Here is a 26,502-nt window from a genome sequence, read left to right as displayed (position 1 = left end):
GGATTCACGGGTCACATTTAAGTCTTTTATCCATTTTGAGTTTATTCTTGTGTATGGTGTAAGTTGATGGTCTAGTTTCATTTTTTTTGCATGTAGCTGTCCCAACACCATTTATTAAAGAGGCTGTATTTACTCCACTGTATGCTCTTGCCACCTTTGTCAAATATTAATTGAGCGTATTGCCTTGGGTCCATTTCTGGGTTCTCTATTCTGTTCCACTGGTCTATATGCCTGTTCTTGTGCCAGTACCAGGCTGTTTTGGCTACAGTCGCTTTGTAGTATAACCTGATATCTGGTATTGTGATCCCACCTACTTTGTCCTTCTTTTTCAAAATTGCTGTGGCTATTCGGGGTCTTTTTTGGTTCCATATAAACTTTTGAAGTGGGGTTACTTTTAACTTTCTTCAGATCTTTATTAACAAACGAAAATGAGTAAGCATTTTAGACTTTTATCAATTATAAAATAAGCTCTACTGAAGCTACAAATGTAACAGATCTTTAAAAATTCAGTTAAGAGTAGTTGCTGGCAAATCACGGGCTTGCTTTTGGAAGCCATAACTTGCCGCTTGAAAGTGTACAGTATTACACTTTATTCGTGAGAGTTTTCTTGAGAGAGTTGTGTCCCTGCACGGGGAGTGGCGGGAGTTGTTTTCCGCAGCCTTCCACCGAGGGTTCGCGGCTCGCGTTCTGCGCAGTGCAGGGGCTGGCACTCGGCTGCCAGCGCGACACTCCCTCAGCGTCGCTGTGTCCTGGAGGAGTGCCGACCCCTAACTGCACACGTCTCTCTTGGAACGTGTCTTCATATGTGCACTGTGGTCCTAACACCCACGTTGCTTCTCCGTGGCGAGCTTAGGAACTCACTGGTCTTGCACGGGTTCCTCGTGGTCGGTGTATGTAGCTGAATCTGACCATGGTTTTGTATGGTGGAACCTCTGGGCAGAGTCGGTTACATGCACTTTGCTGCAGCGTCCAGAGGCCGATGTGCTGCGCGCGGTGCCCTAAGCTTCTACGGAAGCCTTAGAAAACCTCTAGTTTCCTCTGGTCGGTCAGGTCTGCTCTTTCCTCTGGCCTTTCGTTTCTTCTCTTACTGCTGTAAAACATTGACTCATGTAACTCTTCAAACTCACCCAACTAGACAAACTCACCTTTTACTATTTTTTCTTTTTTCAGTGCTTTTGGGAGGAAGGAGGATGGGATCATGTGATTCAGTGGCTTGAGATTTAGGGGCAGAGTAGCTCTTGGGGAGCATAAAGAGGCTTTATGCAGGTGGTAGATATATTTGTTTCTAGTCACTGGCAGATATCAGCACATCATTAAATTATAGAGGATGTATCAGCTTAGTTAGATAATGAATTTCTTAAGTTGAAAATAAATCAGTACCGTTATTAAATGGTGGTTATTATAGATAATTCCCTTGGGCATTCTTTTTTAAGAGAGTTATTTAAGCAAAAGACTAAGTCAGCCTTTCAGCTCAAACTCTTCTAGGACATTAAAATGTTAATCTTACCTACGTGTAATGTCTGCTCTTCTGAGGACCACACTCCCGGGAAAGGACGACCAGGACGACCGCAGAAGATGCTGTGGATTGCTCTCCCTCTTAGTCCCGAACACCCTCAGACTTCCCATCCCCCCAGGGCATTCTTTGAGCATTGACATGGGTGTGAAAATAAGTTAAAGAAATCTCTTTTGTTATAGGTGCTCTTTTGTGTTATTCATCTCATTTACAGTTTTTGTTTTTGCTTTTAAACTTTAGAAGCGACATAAAGCTGATAATGCCGTGAACAAGAAACAGACACAAGGTAGGACTTTTACCGTTTATTTCTTGTATCTCAAATACACTCATACTAATAGAAATAACCACTTCAGTTAAATGTAACTCAATTGAAAATACTATTTATCTCTCAAGTTTTTATTCCAGGGTAGATTCTTGCTTAGTAGCATTTATTAGCATGACACCTAAATTCGCATTAATGTGATTTACTGTGGTCATATACTTCTGAAAAGTAACATTTTTAATATATTTAAGTACCTCATAGCAATGTACTCTGAAGAACTGCCCATAAAATCTGCAGTGGTTTTGACAGTATTAAATGCTGCAAAATGTCATTATTTTGTTTGTGATCTATAGATACCACTCCAGAAAAGATTTATAGAAAATAATCAGATGTGATATTGCTTGGGGAAGAGGCATGTTGGGAGCACTTAGATTATGCTGTACGTGCGGTGATAGATGCTGCAGAAATAAATAAAGTTATTAAAACCAGGCCAGCTTCTGGGAAGTGCGTGGCGTTTTGACATGGCTCTTTTGTTGTGTGGTCTCACTTTGATGCAGCCCAAAACAAAAGGAGCGTCAACACCAGCAAATAGACCATTATGCTCTCAGAATTTTAAGAACTACCCAGGAACATGCAAAACAGACATCGAGTTCCATCCCTGGGTTTGCCCCATCTGAGAGTGTTGTTTCTCTCTCTCTGAAATGCCCTGATGTGTTGAGGACCAGGCATGTCTGCCAAAATTAGCTGGTGATTAAAAACAGTGTTTTTATACTGCTGTGATTTTCATGGGACCCTGTCAAAATGCCCTGCTTCTCTTACCTCGTTCCACCAAAGGGATCATCTGATTTTTTTATTCATTTGAGGAAGCCACAGTTATTAAAGTGTCATCTAGTAAGTTAACAAAATATTTACATTATATTATAACCTATGGGACATATGAGAAATATAAGATGGGAACTATGTAAAAGCACAGAGTAAAAGATGATTTTGTGTGGAAAACGAAGGACTTGGATTACATGATCTCGGTGTCTGTCTAGATTTTGGTGGCAAATGATGCTCCTATGTCAAATGCTACGTAATTGAAGAAGGAGGGGAAATTGTTGAGGTAACTTGAGCTACATCTTGAATTTTGGGGACACATCATTGAGCAGAGGCACGTGGGGAAGTGTTGCCTGTGGACTGAGTGAGAGTGGAGGAGAGGTTATCCTGAAGAGAGATGCAGAAGGCTGTTGAATTGCTTTGTTGAACCACCATTATCAGAGTATCAGATGAAGAAGGAGATGCATATCATGCAGCTAACACATGATGGAAGAGGTAGGCCAGGGTCAGATGTTATAGGGCTTTGGATGCCAAGCCAAGGGATTCCAAATTTTTTCATGTATACTGACGAGCTGTTGACAGTTTGCAGCCAAAAATAGACAGGATGAACATGCAGATTAGATACGGGGAGCAGAACAGATTGGAGTAGGAGGCTATCAGAAGTCTGGGAACAAAGTTACTCCAGGAAGGTGGGGAGGGAAAGGCACAGGAATTGAAAGGGAAAAACTCAGATGTTTCAGGGACTGCATTTTTGTCAATATAAAGTTTTTGCATTCAGTAACTGCTTTTCAGCCAATAACACGTAATTATTTTTTCAGTATGTAATGGATCTTGCAGCAGAGAGCTCTGATCCTCAGGGATGGGCCGTTATTTATTTCCAAGCCTTGGCCCAAGAAGTCATTGTACAGTTAAAGAGTAGCTCTCTCCCTGGCCAGTTTGGCTCAGCGGTTGAGCGTCGGCCTGCGGACCAGAGAGTCCCAGGTTTGGTTCCTGCTAGGGGGCACGTACAACCAAAAAAAAAAAAAATGAGTAACTGTCACAGGTATGATTATTTTAGGCACCACACCTTGAACTAATATGATCTGTGATTTTCTGGGTAGTTACCTACTTCCAAAAATAACTCCCTTTTGTCTATTATTCATAGAAAATATTCTTTCAAGGTTATCATTTTTGGTTCATCACTTCACCCTGGATTAATACAATTAGCTCTGTAGCTAAAAGTGAGCCCTGGCTGGGTGGCTCAGTCAGTTGGAGCATTGTCTCATACGCCAGAAAAAAAAGTGGGTTGCCAGTTAAATCCCTGGTTGGGGCATGTATGGGAGGCAACTGGTGGATGGTTCTCTCTCTCTCTCTCTCTCTCTCTCTCTCTCTCTCTCTCTCTCCTCTCTCCCTCTCTCTCCTCTCCCTCTCTCTCCTCTCCCTCTCTCCTCTCCCTCTCTCCTCTCCCTCTCTCCTGTCTCTCTCCTCTCTCTCTCCCTCCTCTCTCTCCCTCCTCTCTCTCTCTTTCCTCTCTCTCTTTCCTCTCCTCTCTCTCTCTCTCCTCTCTCTCCCTCCTCTCTCTCCCTCCTCTCTCTCCCTCCTCTCTCTCCCTCCTCTCTCTCTCTCCTCTCTCTCTCTCCTCTCTCTCTCCTCTCTCTCTCTCTCCTCTCTCTCTCCTTCTCTCTTTCCTCTCTCCTCTCTCCCCCTCTCCCCCTCTTTTCCTCCTCCTTCCCACTTTCCTTCCCTCTATCTCTAAAATCAATAATAGAAAAAAAACAACACACATATTCTCAGGTAAGGATTAAAAAAAGAATAGGCAAGTGAGAGGGAAGGCTTCTAAAATAGATATGTATAAAGTTCATGTCAAAAATAAAATATTGGGGCTTAACAGCTATTAAAACCATTTTAGCAGAATACTTGGTAATCCCATATGTAAGAAACTGTGGCTTTCAGTTTGGTCGTTGAAACTGGCTTCTCAGAGATCGTCCCCTTTTTTTCCTACTTTGTCTAGTTCGAGTGTCGATCATCTTTCAGATTTTGCAGTTGATAAAAGATAACAGAAATGTTTGTGAAGGATACTGTTTGCCATCACATAACTCACATTGTTTAATATGAAAGCCATCTGTTGTCATTAAACCAGAGTGAAATTGGATTTGCTTTGCCGAATTGAGGCAGGAGTGGGAAGTGAATATTTTTGACAGATAATTAATTCTTGATAAATATTAAACTTAAGTATTAAACTTAAAATTTCAATTTCTAAATGTTTACCAAGACCAGGTAATGTGTCAAAGGACACCTTTCCCTCAGATTCAAAGAGTAACCCTTCTATATTCTTGGAGAAATGAATATTTTCTCTCCTTATTTTGCATTGAGGCACTAGAGTGACTTTTTTCTGTCATTCACTAACAACTTCAGAAATAAAAATTCATAATTTCATGTCCAACATTTGTAATCATGTAACTATAGACTGGTACCTGTCTGATGCCTCATTTCCACCAATTAATGCACTCCGTCAGGGATCATATTTTCTACCCAACTCAGGACTTTGTAAACTTTACGTTTTAGCGTATTATCAGCGCTTTTGAAAACAAGCCATTTCTTCTCCTGGAGATATATATAAGTTGGTTAGGTAGATGGTTCAATGAACTGGCAAATTCAAAATGTTATGTTGTTCTCTGAGGACATAGCTGTTGAGAGAGGGCAGAGAAAACTGATGCTCAGAATTCCAGGGAGTATGAGTGAGTCTTCATGAGCTACGGGGGCCACTCCTCCCAGGGAGCCGTGACCAGCTGTCCTTGCTCCTTTCGTCGTGTGCTGGTGTCGGTGGCAGCGGAGCAGAGGGCGGGCCTGCCTCGGACTGGTCTCCGGGTCCCCACGGCCCTGGTCCAGGGCTGCCCGAGCAGGCAGTATATGTGTGCATGGCAAACGAACCGGTGAGTGAGCCACGCTCCCCACAGGTGCTTGAGTACAGATAACGAAGGAAGAAACCAGACATGAAAGGAATCTTGAAAATCCATTATGTGGGGTGTGAGCAAGAAGAAAAGCAGTGTTTTCATAACACTGAGTCCCAGACTGCTTCTCAAGCACTGATGAAACACTAGTGTGGCAGGAGATGTAGCCACCTCCGTACCGTCTCTGTGGAAGTGATTACGCGCCGTACCGTGTCCACTTACCAGCTCCGTTATCCGGAGCCCAGAGCACTGCCACATTCAGAATGCCCGGGCTTCCTCGCATCTAAACCTACCTTCGTTTTCTCCGACTCTTCGCTTACTATTCGGAGTGCCAGTATTTGACGTACCACCCTCCCCAGTCACTCGTTGTTTGCCCCAAACTAGTTGTTCTGCCCGATTTCATTCTGCAGGCATATGTAAGTTATAAATTTATAATGATTAGTGTAATATGTACATTGAAGTCAGTCCCCATATAGGTTGATTGTGGTTGAGCTGGTTCTCTTTTTAAATTGTAAAAATGTGCCCTGGCCGGTTTGGCTCAGCTGTTAGAGCATCGCCCGAGGACTGGAGGGTCCCAGGTGGTCCCCTCTAAGGGCATGTACCTCGGTTGGTTTGTCCCCAGCCCTGGGGCTGTGTGGGCGGCAACCAGCCAACGTGTCTCTCTCACATCGATGTTTCTCTCTCTCTCTTCTTCCCTCTCTTCCTCCTGTTCTATCTGAAGATAAATGCAAAAAATGCCCTCGGGTGAGGATAAAAAAAAAATTGTAAAAATGTGCTTCTGTTTTTTATGAAATGCTACTCTGGCTAGTATGCCAGTATTTCAAGGGAAATGAGAGTTTCACATACAGTCACAGTATGGGGCCTGGGAAAGGATGGGGTTCACGTACAGGCAAAAGAAAGCTATTTGGGAGAATTAAAAATGCCCCCTAATGCAATAGATTTGCTTCTGTGCAATCCCGGGTTTGGGTGTACTCCCGGAAGGACGCTGTGTACCTAGTGCAGGTGAGAATGTGGCAGAGCCCCGGCCGTGCGTCCGACGGCCCTCCGACCACCTGGTCTGGTGCTGCGGTTGAACCAGGCCACCCTTCCTGCAATTAGAGTGTGTAGCACCATCTTTCCTTGCTGTCGTTTGACAGTTGGCCTTACACTAAGAATAAGGCTTTATTTAATGAAGCAACTTTTCTGTTTTAATTTAATTGAGGAAAAGACATCATGAAATTCTTTTCCGCTAGGCACATAGCTAAAAATAATGGGTCTCATTCCCACCTCTTTCCAGCCTTTAAAAAAGAAGAATGAAGTTGGCGGCGGCTGACAGGCACTCGGGCTGCTTCCCCGCAGGGCACAAGGTTGCTTCTCCCCCCTGGCAGCCACTGCACCTTTCCCGTCCTCAGTGAGAAAGGGGTTGAGTGGGTCTGGGTGGAATATGTTTTAGGTCGTCAGCCTGAAGTGGCCTCACAGAGCTGAGGCCATCTGGTTCCTGTTCGGTCCATTGCTGTACAGAGGAGCCAGGGTATTATTTGAAGGGCCTTAAAGTAGCAGCACTTTCTTGGCTTATTGAAACAGCGAGTGTCCCGCCCTGTTCGCCTCCCTGGGGGTGTCTCCGCTTCTGAGGCGTCCAGTGGTCCTGAACCAGCCCTCTGCCACGGGTACACCAACTCAATTATGAATAGTTATTTAAAAATACTGGTTTCCATCTTAAAAATTGGGCTTAAAAACTGTGCACAGTCCAGCCGGTGTGGCTCAGAGGTTGAGTGTCGACCCCATGCATCAAGAGGTCGCCAGTTCAATTCCCGGGCAGGACACAGGCCCAGGCTGTGGGCCCGAGCCCCAGTGGGGGGCATACGGGAGGCAGCCAATCAGTGTTCTCTCTTATCCATGTTTCTGTCTCTCTCTCTTACTTCCTCTCTCTCTAAAATCAATAAAGGAAAAAAATTTTTAAAAAACTATACATATATGGCCTAAATAATTTCAGACACCTGTAAGATTAGTATTTTCAAATTATTTCAAAGATTTTAGGATTATTTCAATTGAACTGGTTAGATATTTTCAACAGTAGCTGTGGATGGAGAGAAGGTATTTATTTATGGGAAAATAAAACCCCAGATTGGTTTTCATTTGTCCTATAAATAAAAGTTGCACACAGGCGAGCACAACCCACTGAAGAAATGTAAGGACATAGTTAAAGTGAGAGAAGAAAAACAGGTGTGATTCAAAGTTAGAACATTTGTTACTTCATTTCAGTAATTATTTACTGAAATCTACCTTGTGTAAGATCCAGTGCAGGAAATTTAGAAAGAAAGCAGTCTTCGTTCTTGCCTTATAGGAAATTATAGTCTGGTAGGAAAGGTAGCTCACTCATATTTCATGCAACATAAGGAAACTCGTAAGGGCCAAATGAGAGAAGTGGAGATTCAGAAAGTTTATTTTCGAGGTTCTCGAAGGACCGGTGGAATTTCAGTAAGCAAAGCTGTTGGGGGTGGGGGGTAGCAGTGGGTGATCCAGAAGGAAGTGGGAAGGCAGGAGATACATTCTGGGAAGAAAAAATACTCTGTTTTGACCAAAGCACAGGATATATGTCAAGGAGCAATGGGCAGGGATGGGAAGGCCTAGTTCGGGTCATATTTTGTAGGCTTTTGAAAACCAGGGTGAAGAATTTGGAGAGAATTACTGAAGGGTGTGGCTAGGTTCCCAGTTGTACCTTTGAAAGAAGAATGTGAAAGCTATGTAATTAGAGAGGAGGGACCGGAGCAACGATGATGAGAAGCCAAGGGGAAATACACAGTGGATGGATCCAACTGGATGAGAGACCAAAGGAGGAGAAACCAAATGCTGCTAAATTAAAAGAGGACCAAGACTGCAGCTCCCACTAAATCCAGCATTTCAGAAGTAACATTTCATCAAGCCTGCAAAGCCAGGCATGTGCCCTGCCTACAAGTCGAACCAGCAACCTTTTGGCGCGTGGGACCATGCCCAGCCAACCGAGGACACCGACCAGGGCGGGAGTTCCGGCGTTTAACCGGAAGGCGGTTGTGGAGCTGTGGAAACTGAAGCCCAGTGCGAGGAACGGGGGAATGGTTGATTGGTGAGGCAGTGGAGGGAGGTTTTTCTTTCAAGAAATTTATCAGTGAAACAAAGGAAAAGGTCAGTGATTCATGACTTTGTGATGAGCAGGTTGAGGAAGAACATTTCTAAGGAAAGGTGATGGCTTACCCTTGTGTTCCAATCACATCAACTCACTGGTTCTCAAACAGCTCGCTGGGACTCACCCCTAGTGTTTGCGTGGGCCTTGCATGGTGAGGGCCACTGGGAAAAGGTTTATAAGTGGACTGATAGAAGTAGTGTCACCTAACTAGATACCTATATGTAGAATATGGACGAGAGGGAGTTTAGGAAGTTGCCTTTGCCCTTTGCATCAATAGACTCAGGGCAGATCCTGTTCAGTTCGACCTCTGCAGGCTAGTTTTCACAGGAGACCTCTGTGCAGTGTCGGTCTCTGCCCCACTGCGGCAATTGCCTTGACATTGTCTCTGGAAGGAAGCGTCTCCGTGGTGAATGAGCTGACGCTGTAATAGGGGCCTGCTGTTTCCATCTGTCCTTGCCCAGAAGCAGTCCCGGCTGCACTCTCCTCGGTGCGCTCAGTCCCTTTCGGTGCTCGCTGTCACCAGAGGGAGAGGCCCTCCTCTCTCCAGTTGCTAGTGGGGGTGCATTTCTTGTGATATCATGAGAAAAATAATTTTCTGAGGCTGGCATGGGAGGGTGCAGTATTGTAGAAATCTTCATTTCTGTGGAATCAAACCCCTGAGTTTCCGAGGTTTCGTTTCCCTTAATCCCACCAAGGAGGAAGACCCATTGTGCCTTTAGCAGGGCTAAAATCAGAGCCAGTGTCGGGAATGTCCTTTCCACGTCTGCCAGTCCAGTAGATCAGGCTCGTTCATTTGCGTTTCCCCGCTGCAGTCTGTCAGTCCATTGCAAGTGGGTCCACAGGTCCACGCGGCTGGGGAGGAAACACGGGCGAATGGCAAGAGCTCAGGAGAGTGAAGAGAGCCTGCCGCTTTGTTTAGGAGATTATGTATTCGCACACTTTCTAGGGCTTGCAGTGGCTCCGCCCACTCTGGCCAGCCATCTCTGTCCCCAGGTTTGACTGACAGGCAAGTACCTTCCCTGTGTCACCCAGCTTTACTGGGCATGCGTCTGTCTTCCCTTTGTGGGATCCCTTCCCTCCCTGGGGAGTGCACAGTTGCAGCTTCCTGGTGAAGGTGCCCAAACGACATTGCTATGATGTCTGGTGTTCCCCTTTGCTCCTGTCTTATAATTAAGAACTAGCTAAATATAACAGTATCAGGATCATACTACCTTTTCTGTGGTTTCCCTGTCCTCTGTAACATTGGTAGTGCCATTGTCCTGTAGGATATCTTGCCTCTTGTAACCCACTTCAGAAAGTGGCTTGATTGCCCAAGAGTGGCACCCCAGTGAGCTTCGGTAATGGCCCCAGTGATAGACTGTTTTGATTGCGGTGAAGCCTGTGTTAGACGTGAAGTGAGCACCTCCACCTGTGTACGTTTTGATTGCGTCCTGAGACTGCCAGCCTCTGCAGAGCCTTTCATTAGGGAATTCCCAACCAGGAACAGAATGTTTTCATTTCAAAAAAGAAACCCACTACAACAAAGCTGTTCAGTAGCATCCTGCTAAAGTAAAGTCAGGTTATATCTGAGGTATTTGTTTAGAGTCTGAGCTCTCCCTTGCAGACTGGCAGACTAATTAGACATATGGAAACTAGAGCAGGTGTGTTTGGCTAGAACTGGGAAAAGGTGGAGGAGTTTTCTGTTTTAAAGAATGTGCTGTTAAAACACCAAAAGGCAGGCCATTCTCATTATTCTTTTTTTCAAAATACATGTTTTTATTGATTTTAGAGGGAGACAGAGAGAGAGAGAAGCACCGATGAGCAAGAACCATCAAGTGGCTGCCTCCCGTACATCTCCTACTGGGCCCATGCCTGCAGCCTGAGCATGTGCCCTGGCTGGGAATCAAACCTCTTGGTGCATGGGGTGATGCTCTACCATTTGAGCCACACTGACCAGGGCCATTCTGATCATTCAGTCACAGCTTGCTCTCACTCTCCTTCACCAGGTATCACTAGTCACCTCCAGGGCTCACCTGCTTGAACTCTTATACTCTGAAGATATAAAATCAATCTACTTTTGGCTCAAGAAAGCTAAAAGCTCAGCAGCGGACCCAGCACCATTACTTGCTTCCCTTTAACTGGGTTGGGCTGGGTCAGAGGAGGTCAGTGATTAAAAATAACCAGGCTGCTGTTTCAGTTCAGCAGCATCATACATGGGAGACTGTTTATTTTCATTGTTCTACAGCTGGTTGTTTAGGAACCTGTTCCGAAGTAAACACAACAGTGAATTATCTGAATGACTTTTATCTTAGACCAGTATGCAAGCCTTGGTTTGTACAGAAAGCTGTTATATGTTGTGAGGTGATTTTTTGTTGTTGTTGTTGTTAATCCTTACCTGAGGATATTTTTCCATTGATTTTTAGAGAGAGTGGAAGGAAAGGAGGGAGGGAGGGAGAGAGAGGGAAGGAGGGAGAGACAGAGAGGGAGAGAGAGAGAAACATCAATATGAAAGAGACATCGAATTGGCTGCCTCCTGCACAGCACCAACCAGGCAGGGCCAGGATTAGGCATGTGCTCTTGACCAAGAATCAAACCCAAGGCCCTTTGGTCTGCGGGCTGATGCTCTAACCACTGAGCAAAACCTGCCAGGGAATACTGTGAGCTGATTTTGAACTTCAACAGATCTGTATTGTTCTCTATCCTATTTCAGTGTTTGGTTTTGCATTTCAAGAACAAAAGAGATGCATGGATGGAGAGAAACATACCTTCGGGTCTAACAAGCCTCCAGGTGATGCTGACTGCAGGTCCCTGGACCAGATGTTGAGTAGCAAGTGTCTGTAGTCCATTCAAACAAATGTTACTCTGCTTCAGTAGTAGTCCAACTCAGCAGTGTTGTGGGTGGCGAGAACAGCACCAGGTGTTAAACCCAGTGGGGTCAGACTGGACCTGGGTTCAGCAATGTCAGTACTTGAGTTCTGGCTAGGAAAGAATTCAGAGTCAAGACTCAAACTATAAGAGAACATTGATTTAGAAAATTACGGAGGTAGAAGTAGTGAGTGGTAGACGAAATGGCTTAGGAAACATGTTACAAAGGCCAAAGAAGGGCCCTTAGATCTTAGGAGTGAGGCAGTTAAAGGTGACAGCCTGGGGGATGAGAAGGGTTAGGAGGAAGGGAGAGCCCAGTGGGTCCTCTGTCCTCAGGGTTTTAAGGGTGGAGATTTGGGGGGAGGTCTCGGGATGATCTCAGTTTTCCAGGTGTGTCCTTTCAGGATGGGTTCTCCACTGATGGATTGGTTGGCTCCAGGGCAGAGGGTCCTGAGGTCAGTCACGGGGTCACTTGTCTGGTTTTGCTGCTCTTCTGGGCCTGAGGCTGAAATGTAACGAAGGCCTAGATGTTGTCTCTAGGGAGGAAAGGTCAGGGGGGCTACACCTAGTGACTTGCTAGGGGAGAAAAGGTCACCCTGGGGGTAAGGCTCCACTCTACAGTTGTCCCTGGCTAGGCACCCAGGACTTTTCGTCTGGTGATCTTCTGTAACCTGGCCCATTGTCCTTGCTCTGCCCTTGTCCGCCTAACTGCCCACCCCAGATCCAGCAGAGTTCCTCTCCCGTGTAATACAGTCATCTCAGAACATTTCAGTGTGTTCTGCGGTGGTGAAAACGGTGGAAGTCAGGGTTTCCGTCGAGAGGTGGAATGCTCTGAGATACGGCAGTGTGGGGGGCGGAGCTGTTTTACAGCGGGCCTGGAACAGCACCGCTTAGCCCTGGGCCGCCGCGAGGGCGATGCTGAGCTCGGCCGCGATGAGGTCCACATGGACCAGGCCAGGTGGTGATTTATAACGTGCTCTGTGGGGTTCGACACTCCCCTGGAGACACCCCAGACCAACTCCTGGACTTGATTTAAGGATGTATGTAGATTGCTGGCTTACCCAGTTTAACATACTACACAGTCTGGCTTGGCTTATTGACTAAGGGGTATGAAATACCCCATGGAAGTTTCTTCCCAGGCTGCCCAATATTAAGATGTATTGTAAGGTAGTGGAGGCTCACCACCCAGGTTGTAGCTGAGTGAGAAGGGACCCCGGGAACCATGGCTGGAGTTCCCCAGGCTCCTGATGCTTGCCTGGCCTTCATTCCCCTGCTGCCGCGTGTCCTCCGCTTTGGGTACAGCTTCGTGTGAATGCTTCTGGGGTGCATTCCAGCGACTCCATTCAGCTCCCCCACCCGTTGCAGTGGATGCACGATGCTGTGGGTGATTTTTCAAAAATTAGTTAGGTTCCCTGGCCAGTTTGGCTCAGCAGTTAGAGTGTCAGCCCATGGACCAGAGAGTCCCGGGTTCGGTTCCCGCTAAGGGCATGGGCCTCGGTTGCGGTTTGTCTTGGGCCCCTGTTGGGGTCGTGTGGGTGACAACCAGCCGATATGTCTCTCTCACATCGAAGTTTCTCTCTCTGTCTTCCTCACCTCTATCCCTCCTGCTCTATCTGAATATAAATGCAAAAATGTCCTCTGGTGAGGATTAAATAAATAAAATAATATTAGTTAGGCCTCTGTGCTTTGTCCTGGAAGCATATATGCTAAGTAGAAAACCAAATTACAGAGAAATTTTACAAAGGAAAGAAAAAAAGTGGTTACATGCATGTTTGTCTAGAGAAAGGTGTATGAGGCCCAGCTGGTGTGGCTCAGTGGTTGAGCCTCGACCCACGCACCAAGAGGTCGCCAGTTCAGTTCCTGGTCAGGGCACATGCCCAGGTTGTGGGCCTGATCCCCAGTGGGGCCGTGCAGGAGGCGGCCAGTCGATGTTCTCTCTCATTGATGTTTCCGTCTCTCTCCCTTTCCCTTCCTCTCTCTCTAAACAATAAAGAAAAAAAGGTTTTTTTTAAAAAGAGAAAGGTGTGTGAGGATGCGCCGTTTGTATTGCTTACCTGGAGAAGGTGGCGTGAGAGGCGGAGAGGAGAGGATGCGAGCCCTTCTTTACATACCTCTGTCTGACATGTTACAAACGGAACATTCATGTTTGTGGTTCGGTAGAAAATGTTGCCGACCGAATATACATTTCAAGTTTTTCGACAGAAATCTTTGCAGTAGCCATATCCTCCAGTGGTCCCCTCAGTGTTGCATTGAGAGTGGGGAATGTGAGCAGAATGTGCTGTTGGGTGGAGGCGGAGAGCCCCCAGGAGAACAGTGTTGGGCAGGTTCGTAGAGAGGAAGTGCAGAGGTGTAGTTAGGGGAAGGGGGCAGAGAGAAGGGCTGGGAGGTTGAGGGGAAGGGCTGAGCGGACATCGGACGACACTCATAGTGCATCCAGTGGTTACAGAGCCGTTCCCGACGGCTCACACTGGGATGGTTTCGGCAACTTATAAAACCGACAGATCTGTTTTAAGCAAATGTTTTGCTAGTTCATCAATATTTTTTATGTAGCTTTTTTAAACATTGTAATCACATATCATAAGATTTATTATTTTTAAGTATGCAGTTGTTTTCGGTGTATTCACAAGCTTATGTGCCTGTTACCACTATCTAATTCCAGAATATTTTCAGCAACGCCCCCAAAACCCCCATATATGTAAGCAGTCAATCCCCATTCCCCCTTCCACGAGTCCCTGACATCCACTAATCTCCATTCTGTCTCTCTGGATTTTTCTATTCTGGACATTTTCTATAAATGGAATGTACAATGTCTGGTCTTTTGTGTCTGGCTTTTTTCACTTAGTATAACTTCAGAATTTATTCATGTTGTAGTGTACATCGGTGCTTCATTCCTTCTTATGGCTGAATCATGTTCTATTGTATAGATAAACTACATTTTATTTATTCATTTATTAGTTGGGTTGTTTCCACTTTTTGGTTTATAAATAATGCTACAATAAACATTTCTGTACAAGTTTTTGTGCAAACATATGTTTTCAGTTCTCTTGGATAAATACCTAAGAAGAGACTCTCTGGGTTACATGGTAACTCTGTGCTGAGCTTTTTGAGGAACTGCCAGAGTATTTTTAGATGTTTTGTTTTTTTAAAAAAACATCACGTAAATGTCATTTTTAATATGAGATTTACCAGGGAGCAGGGTTGTATCTGGAGTAAATCCATGTGACTGTTCCTATGGCTTCACATGGTCCTGAACACATAAGAACATCAGTGGATCTAGCTCGTCGTCCCGCAAGTATCTACTGAGCACCTTTGTAACATGGGTGATACCACAGTGTGCAGAATAGAGAAGGTTCCTGTCGTCACAGATCTTACCGTCTGGGGGAGGAAGCAGCCCTTATATTAATACTTTCTCCACTAAATATGTAGTAAAACTGTGATAAGTGCTCTGAAGGGAGAGTACAGGGGATTCGTTTACACCTGGGGGTAATGGCGAATGAGTGGGTGTCGAGAAGAAATGCCCCTGATAAAGGGGTGTGAAAGCCGCCGTCCGGAAAATGTGTCGGAGTTATCTAGGTGAGGCTGGAGAGTGTTTCATTCACTGAGACACGTGCGGAGGATTTAAGCAGGAAAGGGCATCAGTGTGGGGAGAGGGCGGAGGAATGGGAGGAGGTGGTAATGGGGAGCAGGCGGGAGCTGCTCCGTCACAGGCCCTGTAGATGTGGGGACTTCTTTTATGAGCCAACAGGAGCCAGTTGAAACAAAGTTTTGAGCAAGGGGTGAATTAATTCTGTGCATGTATGTTTGTGTGTAAGTATATATGGATACACATACATGGACACAATACATACTTATTATTCGTGTATGAAATCATTTATAGTCATTGCAGTGGAAACTCAATTTGAAAGAGATGAAGAGTGAATGCAGGAAGCTGCTGGCTAATGCAGACTTCCCGTTGGGAGGTGACGGCTGCTTACAGTAGGGGGGCTGCGTTGGTGGTGGTGGGGAGCAAAAAAATTTGGCAGAATTTGAAAGAACGTTAGGTCCTAAAATCAACAGAACATTTTTTGTAGTAAAAATTATTCTCAATTTATAAAGGTTTTTTTTTTTTTTTTTTGCATAATAACAAGAGTTTAAAAATAAAAAGATGAACAGTGAACAGGTGTAAGAGCGTAATGAAACTGTCCAAAATCATCATACAGCATTGTTAACAAACAGAAGTTCAATTGCTTAGAAAGTGTTGCTACAAAAAACACCACCACCACCAACAAAACAACAAGAAAGAAACCCAACTCGAATTAATGAGTGAATTTGACAAAGTTGTGGGATGGCAAGGTCATTATGCAAAAGTTTAATGCATTCCTATATACTACAAATGACCAAGTGAAAAATGGAATTGACATAAAAACTTTGACAATATAAGAAAAAAAATGATCAAATATCAAGAAATAAATCTAATGGAAGATCTCTATGCTGAAAAACTACAAAAAAAAACAAGAAAAAAAACCCATATCTGAGAGAAATTAATGAAGGCATAAATAAATTCAGAGATACATCTTATCTAGGAATTGAAAGACTTGAGCCCCACAATCAAAGTCCTGGGAGGTTGTTTTTGTTTTTTTAGGAATTGACAATTTGATTCTGAAATTTATATGGAAATGCAAAGAACTTAAAAAGCCAAAACATTCTTGAAAAGGAACAAAGTAGGAGGATATACACTATCTCATTTCACGACTGTATAAAGTTACAGTAATCAAGATTGTGTGATTGGTGTGAAGATATGCAAACTGGTCACTGGGATAAATTCAGTCCAGAAATCTGTCCACCATTATGCCATGTCTGTTTAACGGGGGAAAGAAACATCTCTTAAGCAGAATATCAAAGATGTTGATTGAAGTTCAATACAAAAATGCATACAGATTGTATGATTTAATGTGTATGAAATACCAGACTAATCTGCACTGACTAATTTATATTTGCCTCTGGGGTTGGAGGGGTGGACTGTAAAGGGGCACGAGGAATCTTTCTGGAATTCTGTATCTTGTTCTGATGGGTAGATTCACAGGTATTTAGTTTTCAAAACTCATTGAACAGAACTCTAAAGATCTATACATTTCACTGTACGTTTATACCCCCATTAAGAAAAGAAGGTCTCACAAACGTGAGCCAGGCTGACAGGTGCCCTAAATAAAGGTAGTGGGCTGGGTATAGAGCAACAGGAAACTATGAACATGGGGTGGTGAGCCCCATCGAAAGACGTGGCCATTGCCCTGTGGCGGGCACATTTACAGCATGGGAAATGACTTTCCCCACAAGCCTGAAGTCTTCATTTTCATGCCACATCTCTTGATTTTAGAAATATGAGACACTGACTTCTTTTAAACTAAGTATTGCAATTGGGAGAGTGTTTACTAACATGAGATTGAATCAATAGAAAATAAATGGCAATAAATAGCTCTAGATACTGTTGAACAGACTTTTTTCCTAATTTAAATTAATACAAATTTTAGGAAATCTTTGAACATCATTTCATCTTGGTTATGGTTGATCTGAACAGCACTTTGCCAGCTCCCCGTTTGAAGACTCATTATACCGTAGCCCCTGGGTTAAGTGATCGAAAGGCCCAGTGCTCATTTCTTCTTTGTAACAACTAATTATGAGGAAAGTACTGCTAGGCAACAAGAGATAGCACCTAATCCAGGGCTTTTATATTCTAAATATTATGCTTTGAATCCCAGTACTTTTTTTTTTTTTTTTTAAATCCTCACCTGAGGACATTTTTCCATTTTTTTGTTCAGATAGAGTGGGAGGGAGAGAGAGGAAGAGAGAGAGAGAGAAACATCGACGTGAAAGGGACACATCGAGTGGCTGCCACCCGCATGACCAACCAGGGCCGGGGACAAACTGCAACTGAGGTACGCACCCTTAGCGGGAACCGAACCTGGGACTCTCTGGACCTCAGGCCGACTTTCTAACCGCTGAGCCAAACCGGCCAGGGTGAACCCCAGTACTTTTTTTTTATTCTCACCTGAGGACATTTATGCTTTCATCTTCAGACAGAGTGGGAGGGGGAGAGAGAGGAAGAGAAAGAGAGAAACATTGATATGAGAGAGACACATCGACTGGTTGCCACCCACATGACCCCAACCGGGGACAAACTGCAACCGAGGTACATGCCCTTGGCAGGAACCGAACCCAGAACTCTCTACTGTGGGCCGACGCTCTAACTGCTGAGCCAAACGGCCAGGGCTGAACCCTAGGACTTTGAGAGCAACATCGAGGAGGAGGCTTATTCCTGGGATCAGTTTGGGTAAACTGAAGCAGTAGAGTTTTGTATGTTAGGATATAGTGGTCAGTTTTAGATGCCTGTGGTTCAGTTCTTTGACCCCTAACTGGATGAGCGTGGTAAAAATTAGAACCTCAACTTGTTCAATAGCTACAGTTATTGTACTAGAAATACTTTTATTTTAGCTCTTCAACTTGGAATTATTATTTTTAATTAATGAAATAAATTCACCAAAATTCACTATAAGATATTACTCATTACATTTATTCATTTAGCAAGCATTTTAGTGTCGTATGGTCCAGGAGTGCTATGAATTACTAAAGATAAAGAAATGAGTAACAGCCTGTGTGTTCAGGGAATTTTGAGACACAAACATTATTTTTAGATTAAAATAATTTATATTGTAATACTGGTTTTAAGACTTTGTAATTAATGTTAGATTTGCTGTTTAACATTTAGAGTATTATTATTATTGTGATTTCCTTCAGTTTCTTCAAAATAACCCAAACCTAATGTTTTTGTACCCATAAATTATTCATTCTGCAAATATTTGCTGAGTAACTACTGTGTCTGGTACTGTATTGTTTCTGGGAAATACGGTGTTAAAGCAAATACTTGCCCTCAAAGAATTTACGATCAGTATAACTTGTTGACTAATGTTGACTTATTACTTTTTTATAAATAAGTTTTTATTGATTTTAGAAAGAGAGGAAGGGAGAGAGAGAGATAAACATTGATGAGAAAGAGAAACATTGATTGGCCGCCTCCTGCACGCCCCCTGCTGAGGAGTGAGCCCACAACCCAGGCCTGTGCCCTGACTGGGAATCAAACCAGCGACCTGCGACCCGCGTGGGACCGTGCTCAGCCAACTGAGCCAGAGCAGCCTTTTCCTTCCTTTTTTTTTTAAGTACTGACTGCTGAGCTAGCTATCTCACATTATTACTTTTCCTATTTTTGTTTTGTTTTATCTTTTAGTGTCTGTTTCATGTGGTATATTCATTATTACGGCACAGACACATAGTAGGGAGAAAACAGTGCACTGAGTAACATTACTGCTGCAAAGCAGCAACGAAACACTGAGAGACATCAACCCGTCTATCATAACCGAACAGTAGTCTCCTCTTTCCTGTCTTCTCAGTAAACCGAATGTGGAAACTTTTGCGCTTTTGTTCTATTATAAACCTAAAGGTGCAAATTCTTTATCTGTTGGTTTATGTGTAAAATGTTTACTAACCAATTAGAACTTTATTCCTTCTATGTTTGTGATACATATACATATGTGTGTGTGTGTGTGTGTGTGTGTGTGTGTGTGTGTAGTAGTTATGGCTTCTGACACACTTTTAAGCTTGCCATGCCCTTTTCCATGTCATTTTTGTGGCTTTCCCTCCAGCTGAGCCCTATAATTCCTTGATGCTGAAGAGAGTCCTCAGCAACACCAGTGAGATCTCCTGTCAGATATGTGTTATTGTGGGATCTAAAATGTACAATGATTGTTTCTTATTCTTCATATAATTTTACATTTCCTTGCTGTCAAAATTGCCACTGATGAATTTACTTGAAGCTATTTATTTAAATGATCATTTCATCAGAAGTAGGTTTTTAAATAAGTAGTAAAAATGTTCTTTAAAATGTGACTTTTTTTTCTTTCCAGTGTTGAGAAATGGTGCTTGGGAAATTGTACACTGGGAAAAGGTATGCATTGATTTTTATTTTGTTCTGAGAGAAGAAATGCATAGAGGTTTATTCTAGTGATGTAGTTTTTATGTATAATATAAACAAATGTCAAGAATTCTACTGATATGAAAGCTATTTAATAGTTAATGTAGTAAGCATACATGGAGTCTTCAGTTAGTCACTTCCATTTAATATTTCTGCCATGTGCTAGAAAGACTATTTTCTTGAGAAGTAATATTTATTTAAAACTTTTTGATTCTTTTATGGTATACTTTGGGTACTGTTTTCACAGATATCATTTAACCATAAACTGTTTTTGTGTTTTAATTTTTGCTTTAATCATCTACTGTCCAAGTAAAAATAAAAATTAAAATTCTGATATTTCACATTTGTATATTTTACTTCAAATTTATATATTGTGACTAATCACATTTGGGTACTGCGAATTCTTTAAGAAACAAAAAAGGTCTTCCTGTATAATATTTTAATGATCTGGAAATCAGTTCCATAATATCAAGAAGTTAATTTGCTCACAAGACTTGTAACATGGTCTTTAGTGAGTTAAAATATAATTTAACAAGTATAGTCCAAATTTTCACATGCTCTTCAGACCTCAGTTTTAAAAGGTAAGCAATTGTTAGTTCTCCCTCAGTTCGGGAAGAACATTTAGCCTCTAGCCAGCCACAGATGAATAACCTTTGTAACGTAGTAAAAGGCTTTTTGGCTGTGAGGCCCTCTCCCCAGGGGACTTGTTTCCTGAGCTGGCCAGGGCAGCAGAGCTATTGCCCACAGCCAGTTTATTGGTACTTCAGTGTTTCCCAGTAGGTCGAAGGCCATGCCCTTGAGTCTACCTTGTGATGTTCACCTTGTATCCTGCCCAGAACAGGATTCCCTCTGAATTAATTGCATTATTGTTATTTTAAATCCATGGCTAGAATATTGATTGACATCTCCCTTTCTGGATATTTGAAAGCTCATCACTCTCTCCATTTGATCTAACATAAAAGTAACAAAGAGGAAAATACCCTGATTGTGTTTTATTTCTGTGATAAGCAATATTAAAAAAAAAAAAACACAAAGTTCAAAATAATGTTTCAAAAAAGTGTGTCCTTCTGCCTGGCATTTGTGGATATAAACATTTTAGAAAGAAGACAGGTAGAATATAATCAAGTATGATTAATTGAATTTTATTATAAATATATTTCCTTCCCTAGGGTTGTCAGTGTAGTTAACTTAAGTAAATGTCCTAACAAATTGATAGGTCAGTTTCTTACTTTCTCACCTAGAGTGCTTATTCAGAAAAGAAATAGTTGTCAAGTAGGCGATAACCATCTACTACTTCAGTCTTAACATTAACCTCTTAAAATGACTTATTTTCCTTAAGGCATTATTTCAAGATTGTGCTAATCTACCGGGATTATTGTAACTTTTCAATTTTTACTTTTTCAATTTAAAAACATTTTTTTTTCTTTATTGATTTTAGAGAGAGAGGAAGTGAGAGGGAGGGAGAGAGAGATAGAAACATTGATGAGAGAGAACATCAGTTGGCCACCTCCTGCATGCCCCCCACTGGGGATTTGGTTCACAACCTGGGCACGTCCCCTAACTGGGAATCGAACCTGTGACCTCTCGGTGCATAGGTCGATGCACCACCACTGAGCCACACTGGCCGAGACTTTTTAAATTTTTCACAGACAAAAACAATTAAATTACCAGCCAGAGTTACCCATCACGGTAACATTTTCGGTCCTCTTGGAGAGCTAGCTGTTCCGCAGCTCACCTGGCGTCCCACTTCGAGAGGCAGAGCAGGGTTAGTGTTGCCAGAAGTCATTCAGCCAAAGTGAGCTGATGTTACTTACTCATTAGAATTAGACATTTAACTAATTAGAATTAAAAATTTGGGTTCAATGATGATTTCAAGATAAGTATTCAAAAACTAACAGCATTCTTTTGCTGATAATATCGAGTTTGAAAAATAGAGTCAACAAAAGATCTTATTCCCTATGGCATGTGAGATGCTTACAAATAAACTTAAAATATGTATATGACCTTGGTAAAGAATACAACAAGATTTTAGGTATTAGAGATTCACATAAATGTACAAATGTGTCATATTCCTAAAACGACTAAAAATAGCAATTGTTTCAAAGTGTTTGTGTAATATAATCCCAGGGAAAAAAAATGTTTTTTGCCTTAAGAGCTGACTACATTTTTCATCTTACTTTAAAAAATAAACAGTTAAGAAAATAGAAAAATCCCTGGCCGGTTTGGCTCAGCGGTTAGAGCTTCGGCCTGCGGTCCGGAGAGACCCAGGTTCGGTTCCCGCTAAGGGCACGTACTTCCGTTGCAGTTTGTCCCCGGCCCTGGTTGGTCTTGCGGGTGGCAGCCACTCGATGTGTCCCTTTCACGTCGATGTTTTTCACTCTCTCTCTCCCTTCCTCTCTCTCCCTCCCACTCTATCTGAACAAAAAATGGAAAAATATCCTCGGGTGAGGATAAAAAAATAAAAAAAAGAAAATAGAAAAATATTTTGGAAAAACGAAGAACAGTGTGGAAGGACTAACTTATGAAATAGAAAGCAAAAGTTATTAAAGTAATGTAGATCTGTTCCAAAAATAGACATTAATGAAGTAAAATAGAGTAGTACAGTGTGCAATAGAAGGAAATAGAATGCCCTGAAATAAAGCCCACTTAGTATTTGATAAAGAAGGCAAAAATCACCATTAAAAGGATTATATGATAAACTATTTAGGGTCACAGATTAGCAGTTTAAGAAATAACACAATTTATATCTAAATCACAACCTATGCTAAAATAAATTCCGACCGAATATGGAAAATATTTTTACCAAATATGACAAAGATTAAAATCATTGTTATATAAATAGGAAATAAATGTTGGCAGTAAGCAAGAAGTACTATAATAAACAATCAGATTCAGTATAATATTCAACCTAATAATAAAAATTACATATTTAAATAATGTTGAAGTTTCATTTGCTATCTATTCAATAAATAAAAACAAGCTCCCTTGTACGTCATAATTTTTAATTTTTATGAAGTATTTTATTGACATGTTATTGTGGATTAGCAGTTTGGCTCTTCATATTAAGAATCATAAAAAGAGAATTCTGGGAATTTATCTCAAGAAAATAATCACAAAGTAGGGAAAAACCTGTATATGTACAAAAATGCGTATGGTAGCATTATTTCTAATAGTGAAAAGTTAGAATACGTCTATACCCAGCAATTGGGAATTTTATAAACAAATTATGACATTCTACACTCTGATATATTTTGTGACAAGTAAAAGCTATAATTTTAAATACTACTGTGCCAACACAGAAAAATTTTATACCATTCATTCAACAAATATGTATTAAGTGTATGTGCCAGGCAGTGAGCTCACAACAGCAAGCAAGACATATGAGTGTTCCTGTGTCATAAAATATAATCATGGATGAACAGAGCTGTGTGCACTAACATGCTGACTGGGTAAAAATGGTTCATTAAACACTAGGTGTTCAGGCATGATAGCAGGCTTGCTTGTTGGGTTAGCCAGATTATGGGGTAAGTCTTTTCTGTAGCTTATGTAATATTTTGTGCAATGAAAAATAAAATCAATAAGCCAAACCTGAGAATTAGATTCACACACCAAGGTAATAAAAGAGACCTTCGTGTAAATCAGCTTTAGTTAAGGGTTCTTCCTTTCTCTGCCTTTCTAAATGTGTGGCTACTGTGGTTGCTTTTTGATGGTTCTCAAATGACCTACACATTTGTCCAGTGTACATCCAGTCATTCACAGGTGGGCAGACTTTAGCTCCCCAACATTAACAGACATCTCCCCAGTTAGCTGCCCTGAAGCCTTTTCTCAAAGTTAAGTTGCCAGTCTCTGGGTTTTTTTTAAAGTATTGCAATTATAAAGCCCTATGCAAGGCATTGCATCTTCACTCTTGAAATGTAAACATCTGTCTGTGTTGCCCTTACCACAAAGACCAGTTCTTCAAAGACCAGTCTGCAGCTGAGACTGTTCACAGGTTTTTGAGAGAGTTGCAGGTGGAATCTTAGAGTCAACATTTTTCTGTCTTTGTAGAGACACATGGAACTGTCGACTGTAGACAAGTGTACAGGTCACTCTATAAAGCTGCTAGAGCATGAAGTTCCCACCATGAAATGTATTTCTTTGAATTAAGAATGTATATCTCTAAAAATTTCCTAGTAAAAACAAATGTATTGAAGCATACAGTTGGACAAAGACAGATTTTAAATCAGTCTGTTTTATTTTGATAAGGTTACCCTTTTACATAATCCTCAATTGTCACACTAGGGCCTAAAGCCCTAAATATTTCCAGAACTGCAGTGTTTTGGGGACTAAAACTGCTTTGTCATGATATTCCCCCAGTGAGAACATGTGGCCAAAGAATTTTTGGCATCTTGACATTTTCCCTCTGTCTGTTCCTCGTCTGCACACACCAGGCTGGAAGGGGGAATACCTCCTCAGGAGCTCAGATCCCAGAAAGAAAAAGAGGTGCTTGCATGTGTTCGAGAAAGTGATCTAAAACAGAGGCACCCTTCGGAGGGAGTCCGTTCCCTGCTTTCCCGTGAGGACCCTTAGCACTTATTGGGCCCGTGGTTTTCCCAGGCCACCGAGGCAACCGCGTGATACTCTATCAGGTGCTAATATTTTCTTTTATTCATCAGTTAAATAACCACAAGCCTTTCTTTGTCTTACCATGAATAAAAGTGTTGGAAAGCAGTGTAATTAATTATAAATTTTCCTAAATCTGTTAGACTCTGACACTATAACATAGATACACATGAGCCTGCTTTTCGAAGCAGAAGTCCAACTGGAGGGTACACATGAGCACACAGATAGTGATTAAAGAACAATTAAACGGTAACCTGGGTTCTCTCTAAGAGCCATGCTTTCAGTGGGAGCTTCCAGCATGTTATCCCCACACATTACTGTAGAGACCAGTTTACACTTATCTTTGCTGGGTTTTTTATTTTCCCAGTTTGCCCTTTTTTGAGGGAGGGGTTTTGGATTCCCTGGTCCCTGGCAGTTTGGCAATTTCAGATAATCCACATTTCAGCTGTCATGCATCTTGTTGAATCAAAGCATCCAGAGCTTCCAGACCTGGATAGTCAGCATACCTGCTCTAGGTCAGAAGGCCCCACCTGTACTCTGTCCTCACCTGCTCCTCCCCCAGAATAGAAAGCACCATAGTGGGCTGTCCCTGCAACCATTTCTTTCTTTCTTTTTCTTTTTCTTTCCTATTTGTCTTCAGATAGAGTGGGAGGGAGGGAGAGAGAGAGGGAAACATGATGTGAGAGGGACACATCCAACTGATTGCCTCCAGCATGACCCCAACCAGGGCCAGGGACGAACTTCAATCGAGGTATGTGCCCTTGACCAGAATCGAACCTGCTACTCATTGGTCCCCGGACCGACGCTCTAACCACTGAGCAAAACCTGCCAGGGCAGTCATTTCTCATTGTGGTTCCCCTGCGAATACCATTCTCGCCTTCCCCTTAGTGAAGTGTTGTTTTAGGATTCAAGGAAAAGGGGGGAGAGGAAAGAACAAAAAAGCTTTGACCAAAAAAGGGAGAGGGGGGGCTATAATTTTTAAAGAAGGCTTTTCTTCTTTTAATTAAGAATTGAAACTTTGGCCACTAGGAGAGGGCACCTTTCGCGATCTAATGGGCGTGGCCAGCAGAGTAAGGAGTTGGAGTTGTGTTGTTTGCCAAATGCTCTGTGACAGACCTGTCGCTTAAATGACTTCTGACAGTTTCTGACATAGTATATCTTTAATGTGTCTTCAGTCCATGCTCACAAAAAACACTAACAGATAGTAAAATGAGAAAGAGATTAAGCTAGATTTTTAAATTTAAAATACAGTGACAGTTTCACTATTGACTTATGCAAAATCAGGCTTTGCAGGCAGGCGGATGTGGGACTGAGTCTGAGCTCTTCATCCCACTGTGATCTTGGGCAAATAACTTAAAACTAAGACCCGTTTTCCTCCTCTCTAAATTAAGATTTATAATTAATGCCTATTCCATAAGGTCATCATAAGGAATAAAGTGTATGTATATATAATGATATATATAATATATATATGTATACACACACACACATACACACACACACACATACACACACACACACACACATATATATATGAATGATAGTTTTTCCAGTTGTATTGAGACTACTTTAAACAGGGTAAAGATTTCATTTGGTAAATTCCTCCTTTTTATTTTTATGTAATAGGGAGAGAATAAGAGAAGTTAAGATGTCAATTAAATGGATAAAATAAATAGATTTATTTTATTTAGATGTTATATAGCTGATAAAAATACAGTGTTCATTTTTTTTTTAAGAAATGGCCCATCCTTGGCCTCACTTGTAGATAATTTTGTGCCATTTTGAAGTTAAGTGGTTCTTATTTGCCAATAACCATTTTTAGTATATTTTATGTTTAAATACAGTGGGTTGTATATTTGTATCTATTTTTCAATGCAGATAATTAACCAATTCCCAGTTTTCTTTCAGGTAAATGTTGGAGATATAGTTATAATAAAAGGCAAAGAGTATATACCTGCTGACACTGTACTTCTCTCATCAAGGTAGAGATACCTACTGATGCTCAAACAGTGTAGAGGATGTTTCTCTACCCTGCATTGACCTTGTGATTTCTCCAAGGAAATAAGGAATAAACGAAGAATTTTAAACCTCTCTAATGATTTTGAGTTAAGCATTAAAACATTGATTGGACTTAAAGGACTCTTTCATGTTCGCCATATAAAATAAATGATAGGCACTATACTTCATAATTCAAAAGTTATAATTACAGTTAAGTGTCTCCTTTTCCTTTGGATATGTCCAGACCCTACTATATGGACCACTAACTCTTGGATGATTTCCTGTCATTTATTTTATATGATACATGGATTGGGTTCTGCTGATTTTATCTTGCAATCCCTGTTCACGATGAATTCCTTTATGGTGCGTTTGTATACCCCTCCAAAGTGT

The 26,502-nt window shown here is 42.0% G+C and overlaps 1 protein-coding gene across 3 annotated transcripts in view; it reads left to right on the top strand.

The window, feature by feature from the left end:
* The window catches only part of ATP8A1 (ATPase phospholipid transporting 8A1), a 210,606-nt gene that overhangs the window by 17,252 nt on the left and 166,852 nt on the right, over window positions 1-26,502 (top strand). For 2 of the 3 annotated variants that reach the window (XM_036257326.1, XM_036257333.1), the window contains 2 exons: window positions 1,754-1,799; window positions 19,445-19,485. In XM_036257326.1, coding sequence (XP_036113219.1) covers window positions 1,754-1,799; window positions 19,445-19,485 — 87 coding nt within the window. Of the gene's footprint in view, window positions 1-1,753; window positions 1,800-19,444; window positions 19,486-26,022; window positions 26,097-26,502 lie in introns of all 3 variants that reach the window. The other variant, XM_036257318.1, reaches the window with a different exon arrangement.

This window comes from Molossus molossus, unplaced genomic scaffold (assembly GCF_014108415.1).
Source record: "Molossus molossus isolate mMolMol1 unplaced genomic scaffold, mMolMol1.p scaffold_m16_p_1, whole genome shotgun sequence".
Lineage (NCBI taxonomy): Eukaryota > Metazoa > Chordata > Mammalia > Chiroptera > Molossidae > Molossus > Molossus molossus.
The sequence above is the reverse complement of the archived record's forward strand: the minus strand, read 5'-3'. Positions and strand labels throughout refer to the sequence as shown.